Source organism: Brassica rapa, chromosome A07, assembly GCF_000309985.2.
Source record: "Brassica rapa cultivar Chiifu-401-42 chromosome A07, CAAS_Brap_v3.01, whole genome shotgun sequence".
In the NCBI taxonomy this organism is placed as follows: Eukaryota; Viridiplantae; Streptophyta; class Magnoliopsida; order Brassicales; family Brassicaceae; genus Brassica; species Brassica rapa.
The window spans coordinates 19,285,534-19,297,269 of NC_024801.2; the positions used below are offsets into that span (position 1 = coordinate 19,285,534).

General features: G+C 36.1%; 2 protein-coding genes across 8 annotated transcripts; both read left to right on the top strand.

The window, feature by feature from the left end:
- Positions 1-2,002: 2,002 nt before the first annotated feature.
- LOC103830310 (F-box/kelch-repeat protein At3g61590) lies at positions 2,003-7,382 on the top strand. 4 transcript variants are annotated; one of them, XM_009106072.3, is made up of 2 exons: positions 2,003-2,299; positions 2,895-7,290. In XM_009106072.3, exon 2 carries the CDS (start codon positions 2,906-2,908, stop codon positions 4,130-4,132), a length of 1,227 nt encoding a protein of 408 aa, XP_009104320.1. In that variant the 5' UTR covers positions 2,003-2,299; positions 2,895-2,905; the 3' UTR covers positions 4,133-7,290. The 4 variants fall into 4 exon arrangements, with proteins under 4 accessions (XP_009104320.1, XP_033131665.1, XP_009104322.1 ...); XM_033275774.1 differs by lacking the exon at positions 2,003-2,299 and adding an exon at positions 2,325-2,715 and having other exon boundaries at positions 2,750-7,382; XM_009106074.3 differs by lacking the exon at positions 2,003-2,299 and adding an exon at positions 2,325-2,608 and having other exon boundaries at positions 2,895-7,382.
- A 1,089-nt stretch (positions 7,383-8,471) lies between these two features.
- LOC103830311 (BTB/POZ domain-containing protein POB1) lies at positions 8,472-11,098 on the top strand. 4 transcript variants are annotated; one of them, XM_009106078.3, is made up of 7 exons: positions 8,474-8,867; positions 8,954-9,088; positions 9,177-9,298; positions 9,397-9,460; positions 9,604-9,883; positions 9,965-10,774; positions 10,865-11,098. In XM_009106078.3, exons 1-7 carry the CDS (start codon positions 8,615-8,617, stop codon positions 10,878-10,880), a joined length of 1,680 nt encoding a protein of 559 aa, XP_009104326.1. In that variant the 5' UTR covers positions 8,474-8,614; the 3' UTR covers positions 10,881-11,098. The 4 variants fall into 4 exon arrangements, with proteins under 4 accessions (XP_009104323.1, XP_009104327.1, XP_009104326.1 ...); XM_009106075.3 differs by having other exon boundaries at positions 8,472-8,867; positions 9,965-11,098; XM_009106079.3 differs by having other exon boundaries at positions 8,472-8,867; positions 8,954-9,055; positions 9,965-11,098.
- The last annotated feature ends 638 nt before the right edge of the window (positions 11,099-11,736 follow it).

Here is an 11,736-nt window from a genome sequence, read left to right on the forward strand (position 1 = left end):
CACATCTAGGACAACTCCTATCGGTGCCCAGGTGTCTATACATGAGCCTTTCGGCAGTCGCCACACAACCCGAGATAACCTGCCACAAAAAATGCTTCATCTTACTTGGGGCCTTTATCTTCCACACATGACTCTGTAGGCTCGTGATACTTGGTTCCAAAACCCCTTCCTGTGAAAGACTCAACTTGGTCATCCGGAGTAGGTTATAGCCGGTTTTAACTGAATAAACTCCTGATTTTGTGTGGTTCCAAACATATCCATCCGGAACACGAGAGCGAGGAAGTTTCAGCCCAAGTATCAAATGGATATCATCTGGGTGAAAGAACTCACGTAAAAGTTGTATATCCCACTCCTTGGTATCATTCCTAATAAAGGACTGAACAAGAAGTTGGGGTAGTCTGTATACAATGTGGTCGGCGGGTCTAGGTGGTCGAGCCACTGTATCTGGAACCCAAGACTCACTCCAAACCCTCGTATCTTGACCTGTGCCGATCGTTTTCCGTAAGCCAGATATGAGTAGAGGTTTTGCTGCCATGATACTACGCCATCCATATGATGGTGAGTATGTACGTCTATCTTCCAAAGGAGAAGTGTGATTATAGTACCTTCCTTTTAGCACACGCGCTAATAAGGAGTTCGGGTAATGAATTAGTCTCCACAATTGTTTTGCAAGAAGCGCTATATTGAAATCATGAAGATCGCGAAAACCTAATCCCCCCAAATCCTTAGGGGTACAGATCTCGTCCCATGCTATCCAATGTAAACCTCTGCTGTTTTGTTTTGAACTCCACCAAAAATTAGACGTTGTGCTCCTTAGTTTATTGGTAATGCCTTGTGGAAGCAAGTAGCACGACATAACAAAAGTCGGGGCTGCTTGAGCCACAGACTTGACTTGAACTTCTTTTCCTCCTTTGGAAAGGAGTCTCGATGACCAAGTGTTGACTCGTCCATTGAACCGATCTTGACTTCTACCTCTGGGTTAGTTTTAAATTTGGTTTTATCTTTAAATGAGTTATACAACAAAATATCAAAGGTGACTAGTGGTAGTCACTAGTCAGACAGACTTGCAAGCCTCTTTCTACTATGCATCTCTAAACCACTCATGGATGTAAGAGTCATATTATGATGCTACAAATCGAAAAAGTGATTTATATTCTACCTTGAACGGTCATCACATATACAAATAACAGTTGAAATAATATCAAAGGAACACATACACAAAAAGACCCAAGTTTATTCGAATACATAACCAGAAATGTGATCATAGAGTATGTGAGCCACTGATTGTATGTATGTTACTACATGGAATATAAATACTGGAGTATTTACATAACCATAAAGGGCAAGGGTCCTCTAAAGAAAGAAAGTAAAGCGTATGAACTGAGATCAATATATAGACACGTTATATGTAGTTAGTGCATAAGAAGCCATCAGCACTTTTAAGTTGCATATAATATTGTGATTGCGAATTTCTGCTTGTCCTCGTGTGTTGGTTTTGAGTTTGTTATTGTATAGTGAGTGACTGAGTGTATTAGGTTAGGTAAAGGGCAGCGCCACTCAGAAACTGAGAGAAGTCTAGGCTAAGAAAAGTAGACCTTCCAGTGTCTGAAAAGCAAAGTATTATTACGGACCAAACGAAATAAGAAATGAAAACAACATTTTGATTTGTTTTTCTTTTAATAAAACAATTTTTGATTAGTTTATTGAGCTACTGTTATTTTAAAATAAAAAAAAAACATATAGGTTGATGAGTAAGACAGCATTATTATTGGTGTTACAATTATTTTTTTCGTTGTTTTATGTTTTGTAGTATTCGTGAAATACTTTTTTTAAACTATTTTCATGCGCTATGTTGTATTCGAATTTTTATTTATCTTAGATCAAATTTATTTTAAACTCTTTTCCCATCAAAAACAAAAATGGCAAAAAGAAAATAAAAAGAAGCAAAGAGCAAACGTCGTCGTCTTCTTCTTCTTCCTCTCTCTCTCTTTTGTCCTCCTCCTTCTCATTGTCCGTTTCATTCATATTTATATAATCGAACGCGAAACGTCTCTTCTTCTTATCTCTTTCTGTCTATCAAACCAGATTTGTCTTAACCTCTCGCTCTTGTCCTGACAGACCCATTTCATTTCCATCTACTGTTCTTAGGAAAAATCTAACATTTCGAGTCTTTTCATCAACCAATCTCCACAAAAGCGCCATTTCCACTCGTAAATCTAAATAAAGTCAGATATTTTATCGGTTTGAATCTCGAGAATTCGAAAGATTCAGAGACCCCACGAGCTCCCCAGGTTCGAAGGTATGTAATGAAAATCGAGATGGGTTTCTGTTTGATCTTAAAGTCACTTTCTTCTTGTTTTAATGTTTGAATGGTTCATTGATCTGTTGTAATCTTTGATTGATGATGGGTTTTGGAATTTAATGATGTATATGCTGTTACCAGATGTTCGATAGATGTAAGCGTGGTTTAGCCTAATTTCATATTTAATGAACTAAACGCTTTACCTAATATCTAATCTTTGTATTAATTGTCATCAAAGTTGAAATCTTGACGTTGAAATAATGACATGAGCTTTTCTCTCTCTCTTTTGGTTTCTGTCTTAAACATGTACTATTGCTTTACTTGACTATTTCAAAACATTATTTCTCTTCTGCATTTTCGATTTTGCTATGCATGTCTCATAAAAGCAAATCAATTTGTGTTGTGTAATGAATCTGACTTGGTGAAGCTCTGTGTTGTGTAATGAATCTAACTAGATGAGGCTGTGTGTTGTGTATTGAATCTATCTTTTGTTATTTATTTAATGTTCTTCTGCTAATGGATTGTTATGGCTTTTCAATTTTTGTTGTGTAAAAAGGTTATAAATTTATTGATTAATATGTATTGTTTTCAGTGGATTTAAGGATGGAAGCAGAAACGTCTTGGACCACTTATCCGTACAGTTACATCACCACATATGTCCCTGAAGCTGAATCATACTCTGACCATAGCGACGATGACGAGACCAAAGTCCAAACCTTTTCGATGGATTCTCTTCTCCCCAACGATCTATTAGAGAGAATCCTCACCTTTCTCCCCATCGCAAGCATCTTCAGAGCAGGCACCGTCTGCAAAAGATGGAACGAGATTGTCTCTTCTCAAAGATTCTTATCGAACTTCTCCAACAATAACTCTGCTCCTCAGAGTCCCTGGTACTTCATGTTCACTAGCACAGACGACCCATCCGGTTATGCTTACGACCCGGTTATCAAGAAATGGTACGGTTTTGATCTCCCTTGCATCGAGAGTTCGAACTGGTTCGTTGCTTCCTCTTGTGGATTGGTTTGTTTCATGGATAACGACTGTAGAAACAAGATCTATGTCTCGAATCCGATAACCAAGCAGTGGAGGAGGCTTACCGAACCGCCAGGTCACAGATCAACAGACTACGCAGCGTTGTCTGCCTCTGTGAACAGAGCAAAACAGAGCTACTCTGTTTCTGTAGTGAAGTCGAAGCAAGTTCAGGGAGATTTCTTCCAGTGGGAGCTCTCTGTTCATCTCTACAGCTCTGAGACAATGACTTGGACAACACGTTTAACCGATGTCTTAGCCGGATGGAGAGGAGGAGACGAGAGTGTGATCTGCGGCAATGTTCTTTACATCTTGATTTACTCAACAGGAGGGTCTGATCATCGCCACGGCTTGATTGCTTTGAACCTATCGACCATATCATCCTCTAACGGAGTCTTGATGAGGAGCTTTATACCAATGCCGTGTTCTTTAACCTGTGGGAGGTTGATGAACCTCAAGGAGAAGCTTGTGGTCGTTGGAGGGATAGGGAAACAAGATAGACCAGATATTATCAAAGGGATTGGTGTTTGGTGTTTGAATGGAGGAGGGAGAGAGTGGCAAGAAGTGGCGAGGATGCCTCAGAGATTCTTCCAAGGCTTTGGTGAGTTGGACGATGTTTTTGCTAGTAGTGGCAGTGATGATATGGTTTACGTTCAGAGCTATGGATCTCCTGCGCTTTTGACGTTTGACATGAAGTTAAAGTGTTGGAAGTGGTCTCAGAAGTGTCCTGTTTCCAAGAAGTTCCCTCTTCAGCTCTTTACTGGGTTCTGCTTTGAACCAAGACTCGAGATCGCTCCGTAGCTAAAGAAAGTGTTGCCCTTTTGGGTTTGTTTTTGCACAGATATTATTCAAGAATATTGTTATTTACAGTCTGGTACTTTATTAATCATAGAATTCTCAAAAGAGATCCATATAGTTTTAATTTAGTCAATCGAATCCTTACTTACATGTGGCCCTAATGGCTGGCTACCCCCACAATATCTCATGATTCTCATTGTACTGAAAACTGGAGGTTGTCTTGTTGCTGTTCCTGTTGGATAAAATAAACCTTTTTATAACTTAATAAAATTAAGGTGTATTCATTGTAGATAGCTGTAAATTGTTTTAAGATTTTATGTCTTTTTTTGTACTTGAGTTGAAACTGGACCTAGTTTGGTGATGGGGTTTGTCAGGTTTGGCAGTGTTAGGTTTACAAGTGATGGACAACAGCTATTTGAAATAGTCTTTGTTGTTGCAATCTTATAATTTTCTAATGCCAGTTATTTCAGGTTTTAATAGCTTTGATAATCTGCTTAAATTTGAATTAGCATATTATTTACTCCGACCCATCAAATCAGTAGAGACCTAAAACATCAAATCGAAAGAAGAAGACTAAAACAAGTTGGCTTTGATGTGATGATTTAAGACAAAACACATAAAAAATTTCACTATATGGTCAGATCCGGTTTTATGTATTTAGATGTCTAAAGAATAAATATTTTTGTTCATAAACCATTTCTGTATATTAACAAAAAAAGTATGCACTAAAACTTCTATATACAATATTTATAAACTAGGTGATAATCTGCGCCTTGCGCGGAGCGAGAGATTTTTAAAGTATTATAACTTTTAATATGTAGACATAATAAAAGTTAAAGTCATAGTAAAAAAAATATATGTAAGAAAGTACGAATTATAGCTAAGAATTTTATTATGTCAATATAAATTTATATGCGATGGACTTTAAGGAGTTTAGAGAAGGAGGCAATGGTAAGGAGATGTAAACGAACAGTTCTACTATTTATATCAACACGGAGCCTAGGTTTTTCCTCACCATGTCAAAGTCTATTACTGAAACCAATATTAATGATGGGAAATTAATACCGTATATATCACTTGCCTGATTTATAAATTGCGTGATGCATGGACGTGAAATAGGTAAGGAAAATCAGTGATGGTCACGCAAAAAATATATCAGAAATATTCCCCTATCGATTAAAGTAAGTCTTTCAATTCTTTGAATTTTGTTTCCTTGAATACGTTAACAATTCAATTGTGTTTCCTTAACATTTTGAAGCATTAAGTGTTGGGAATAATTGGTTATTTTCGATGAATTGTTAGCAAAAATATCATAAAACGATTTGATATGAACATTCGTACAGGTTATGATATGAACATTATGATAAACGATTTGTATTAGTTTTATGATAAACATGGTTTACTTGTTGCAAGATTAGATATGAACACTCGTACAGGTTATGATATGAACTTTCATACATGTTAAAATTACCAATTCAAACCGTAAAGAACTTAGTTGTACCACGTTTAAAGAAAGACTTATTTTGTTGCCTTATTTAAATGAAACACTTCCAAATTTTCGAACATACCATAAAATCTCTCATAGGAAGGAGTTAATATGCTGCCTTAACTAAATCCCTGTTTTTTTTTTGAAATCGGAATGTAATCAAGTGTAAATGACTTACCATAGACATAATCCGAAGGTTATTTTTGAAACCGAAAATCATATAGTATAATGTAATGATCAGTGACATTTGTTTGTAATTATTCTAGTTGATAAATGATTTTTTTTTTAAATAAGTGAGAGTACATGTGGTGATGACACCTAGGAAATATCACTTATGTAATAAACACATGAGGCCAAAGTTTATTTCTATCAATGCTCCTCCTTTAATAAGAAAGAGATTTTGGTGTCTAAAACAAATGTTTGGTGAGTTTTAGCTCAGTGTCAGCCATGTTGAAGGTAACGTAACAATCTTTATATAGCATGAAGATATTACTGGATCCACGAATACACAAACTAATCTGAATATATGTGAAAGAGACATAATTTTACTAAAGTAAGCTATAGTAGCAAATCATATGTGAAACCGTAATGAGAGTAAAGTATTGAGCCATCTGAAGATCATTCCAATGATAAAACATCAGATTGATGTTCTTCTCATACAACTCTGCTTTAATGTGACAATCTCTTTATATATCTCAGTGCTAATATGACTTTTCAATTGCTCTAAACATTTTGGAGATTAGTAACCACCAGTTGCTATGGATCTCATCAAAACCAAACATTCCAGCTCACCTACAACTAGTACACAATCTTCACCAAACCTTTACCACCACAAGTTTCCATTGACTTCAAAGTCAAACTTGGTTTGTTGGAGTTCTCCATTCTAAATTTGAGTAAAATATAATGCTAAAAATAACCTCACGCAGGCCAAGCATCATATGTCCGTCCTCCAAGCCCACTCAGCTAAAACCGAACATGCCTAAACCAACAACAGTATTCTAACGAATACCTGTAAAAAAACAAAAAGAACACGCTCCTCCAAAACCTGCTACTCTCTTATCTTTAAAGATGATTTATATTAAAAGCTGTATCTAATGTGTGAGAGAGAGATAATACATCAGAATCTTTATGTAGATATGAATTACTTGAGCTCTAAATTGTTCTATGAACTCTATAAAACCATTTTTTTTAAAAGACTATTTTGTAATCCATCCATTGTATGCAAGTGAAGTTGCCCAATTTTGTTAGTTAGTTTTTGTTTACCTTATAACTTATTACTAGGTAATAATCCGCGCCTTGCGCGGAATGTGATTATTTGTTTTGTTATTTTTAATAAAAACACATTAAATTTATTTAATCTGGATATCGGTTCGGTTTTAAGTTATTTTTTAGTTTTTAATCTCCTAAAATATAACCATTATTTTAAATTAATATTTTATTTTGGTTTGTTTTGTTAGAATGTTTGATTTTTTAGTTTTTTAGAAAAAACCAAAAATTACTATTATTTGTTTATTTTCATGTTATAAATTTAAGATAATCGTCATGTCGAACTAATAGTTGTATATCATAGTTTGTAAGCGGATAATAGTTCAAGAAAAAAAAAGAAAACTATTAAGACAAATCATTTCACTACAATTTGGTCGGTAGTGGAAGAAGCATTAAGAAAAAAATATATTTCAACTTCCAAAAAAAAATAGATACTTCAGTGGTGGTAAATACTTATAAGGTGCTCACATCAATGTGCATATGTATGTGTATGTAAAAGTATATAAGAATAAATGACAAATATATAAAGATATTGTTAATTAATATTAAATGACATTTTTGTTCTAAATAATACATGAAAGATAAAAATTAAATTTAATTAAAAATTAAAAAGGCCTTGACATTAGTGAATTTTTTCCATATAAAGAAAAATCAATTGTATCCGTAAATAGAGGTGTGCACATATCAAATATCTGGGTATTTGGAGGCATTCAAGTCGATTCAATCTTTAGCCACCTAGATAGTCGGTGACTCTGATAACCGAAATGATTTAGAATTTTAAAGAATATCCTATTTGATCTGTAAATAAAATAAATTTTATAAAATAACTGAAAAATTTAATAATAACATTTTATTACAAAATAAAATATTATTTAACTTTCTAAACTTTAATACCTATTATAATAAATTTAATTCATAAAATATTGTAAACTTATATAAACTATAATATATATAACATATATATATATATATAATTCTGTACATATATGTACATATATGCATATAACAGATCGAATTTGATATCCGTTCCTAAAAATATTGGAATTTGTGATTTGTTTTTTTTTAAATTATATTTTAGTAACTGATTTGCTTCGTAGAGTTACAGATATCCATATTTTTTGGTTCAAATCAAAACGGATAACAAATGGAAACAAAATTTAGAAATATTTTGCCTGACTTTATCCGTAAACAATAAAAATAATATATATATAGTTTAGATTTTGATTCGTTATTTGTTTTGATTCGAAACGAAAAATCCAAAGTTTTATTGGAACCGTGCATATGAGTTTTATATTAAAAATATAAAGTATATAGTGTGAACACATTTATGAATATAGTGTGAACGCATTAACATATTTATTATCAAATTATCGTGAGGCTGCCACGTGTCTATTATAGTGTGAATACATTTATTACAATGTTTCTCCTTTAATATATAAGGGATAACCTATAGGTTTTAGGTTATAATATCTATAAGCAGCATTTATTAAGATATCAAGAAGACTTAGGAGAGAAAACCGGAGATCGGTTAAGTAAAATAACCGAACCGGTTAGTAGAAAGATAAGATAGGAAGAAGACAGACCTGTATATAGGAATAGTCTCTTCCTCTCGTCTCTCTCTCTCACCTGAAAGCCCTTTTCAGCTCTCTCTCTCTCTCTCTAAAACTTCGTCTACGATCATCAAGTTTCTTCATTTCATCTCACCCTTTCACGGATTCCTCCGTTAGAGGGTTATGAGAGGTGGTGAAAACACGGATCTCTTCGACCCCAAAACCCAGATGGACTCCGATTTCTCCCGCCACGGCTCCTCCTCCGAAGGCGACTTCGGATTCGCCTTCAACGACAGCAACTTCTCCGATCGATTGCTCCGGATCGAGATCATGGGTAATCCATCTGATTCCAGGTCCGACGTCGAAGGGTGCACGAGCATCGCCGATTGGGCTCGTCATCGCAAGAGGAGAAGAGAAGATATCAAAAAGGAATCTGGTAATTTATTTACCCTTTTGCCATTTTCTTCAAAGGAGAAGCCTTTTTATTAAGAGAAGTGTGTTTTGATTCGGTGTTTTTTGCAGTTACTATTTCGGACATTGTGGCGTGTCCTGAGGAGCAGATTTTGACGGATGAGCAGCCTGATATGGATGGGTGTCCTGGTGGTGATAATCTTGATGATGAAGGTGAGGCAATGATTGAAGAGTCTTTATCAGGTAGTAAGTACTAAAGCTACGTCCTTTTCGAGAGAGTATTGTTAGAGGAAGTGGAGCTTATGGGGTTTTGGTTTTGGTTTTGGTTTAATAGGTGATGAAGAGGATACAACTAGTGAGCCAAGCTGGGGGATGGATTGTTCTAAAGTTGTTAGGGTTATTGAACTTCATATTAGCTCTCCTATCTTAGCTGCTAAAAGCCCTTTCTTTTACAAGGTTATCAATCAATCAATGCTAACTTTTGATGGTAGTAGTCTCTTGTCCATGTGTTTGTGTTTGTGTCTCACTTTTGTTTCTTCTGAAAATGTTAATAGTTGTTCTCCAACGGCATGAGGGAATCTGAGCAAAGGCATGTCACTCTTCGAATCAATGCTTCAGGTAATGTTATTCATGTGTACATATCTGAATGTTAGTTTAGTTTGTACTAGACACAGATAGGTTTTGTTTGTTGCTATTGTTGTGTGTTACTTCCTCTTTATAGATGGCTTTTGATTTACATTTCTTTGTTGTGTGCATGGCAGAGGAAGCTGCTTTGATGGAGCTTTTAAACTTCATGTATAGCAATGTGGTATCTGTGGCCACGGCACCTGCTTTGTTAGATGTGCTCATGGCTGCTGATAAATTTGAGGTCGCCTCTTGCATGAGGTACTGCAGCAGGCTTCTCCGCAACATGCCTATGACTCCCGAGTCTGCGCTGCTCTATCTCGAGCTTCCGTCTAGTGTTCTGATGGCTAAAGCTGTTCAGCCTTTAACCGATGCTGCAAAACAGTTCCTCGCTGCACGCTACAAGGATATCACCAAGTAAGACCCTCAAAATTATACATCATATCTCGAGCTTCTCTCTAGTGTTCTAATGGCTATGGTTACTTCTCTTCTTTACAGGTTTCAGGAGGAGGTTATGTCTCTACCATTGGCAGGAATCGAGGCAATCTTATCAAGCGACGATCTCCAGATTGCATCAGAGGATGCAGTTTATGATTTTATCTTGAAATGGGCAAGAGCGCAGTACCCTTCGTTGGAGGAGCGAAGAGAGATTCTCGGGTCACGCCTCGCGCTATCCATCCGCTTCCCATTCATGACATGCAGAAAGCTGAAGAAGGTACTGACGTGCAGCGACTTCGACCACGAGATAGCATCAAAGCTCGTTCTAGAAGCGCTTTTCTTCAAGGCGGAAGCCCCACACAGGCAACGCAGCCTAGCCGCGGAAGAATCAGCCTCAGTGAACCGACGCCTCATAGAGAGAGCTTACAAATACAGACCCGTTAAAGTCGTCGAGTTCGAGCTTCCTAGGCCGCAGTGCGTGGTCTACCTAGACCTTAAAAGAGAAGAATGCGCAGGACTGTTCCCCTCGGGGAGAGTGTACTCGCAGGCCTTTCACTTAGGCGGTCAAGGCTTCTTCCTCTCGGCGCATTGCAACATGGACCAACAGAGCTCTTTCCACTGTTTTGGACTGTTTCTCGGGATGCAGGAGAAAGGGTCGGTGAGTTTCGGAGTGGACTACGAGTTCTCGGCGAGGTCAAAGCCATCGGAGGAGTTCATAAGCAAGTACAAAGGGAACTACACCTTCACAGGAGGGAAAGCAGTTGGGTACAGAAACTTGTTTGGGATCCCATGGACGTCTTTTATTGCGGAGGATAGTCTTTACTTCATCAATGGCATACTCCATCTCAGAGCTGAGCTTACCATCAAAAGGTCTACTGATCCTCCTCCTCAGTGACCTTTTTCTTATCTTAGCCGCTTGTTGTCTTTTTCTCTCTAACCAACTCTTGTTTCTTATGTAAGGCTTGACGAAGACTAGAGAGCTTTATAAAGAGTCTTTAAGGTTCTAAAGAAACTTTTCTAGAACGAGGGACGTTTAAGAAGGATGTACATGCCTTGACGGTTTACTCTTGGCATGGTTTTAGTAAATGACTTTTCAGTAAGATTGTTAGGCTTTGATTTGTATTATGAACCAAGTTGTGGAAGATCAAAAAATAATGTGCAATATTAAATAGTAAAGCTGGTTCTTCTATGCAATTTGCGTCTTCAATCTTCATAATTCTCTTTAGTAGACGAGGCTCGTTTGCTAATGTAAGGAAGAGAGGGTTGGAACCTAACAGAGAGAGCCCAATGGGACTTGCAACCATTTCAAAATTTCAATTGTTATTTTTAAAATATACAATCCATCTCCTCTTTTATAATCAGTGTCATTTTACAATCTTAATATAATCTATTTATGTTTAAAATTTATATTAATTGCAAAATGCATTGATTTTACAAAAAAAAAATATTTGTCTCAAGCATTATTGGTTAAATAGTTATAATTGTTAAAAAAATAAATGTATTTTAATTATTTTCTTTAATTTGTTTGAAAATGTCAACCGAAGTATTAATGTGACTGTCCCTAAATAAAAGTTATTGTTAGCTTTGTGACATAAGATACATTACGAAGTAGGTGAGGTCATATCACTTTGGATAAGAGTAATTTAAGTATCTACTTAGGATTGGAACAGACCTGATTCTCCATATGAGCCATGCGTTTTGTTCATGTTTGGACGTGTTTTAAAAATTCTCTCAAATAAGTACAAATAGAAGAACTGACCGGTGATTAGATACCGCACACGTGGTACGGTGTCATCGACTGTTGCTAGAGAAAGATCAATAGTTTTTTTGTT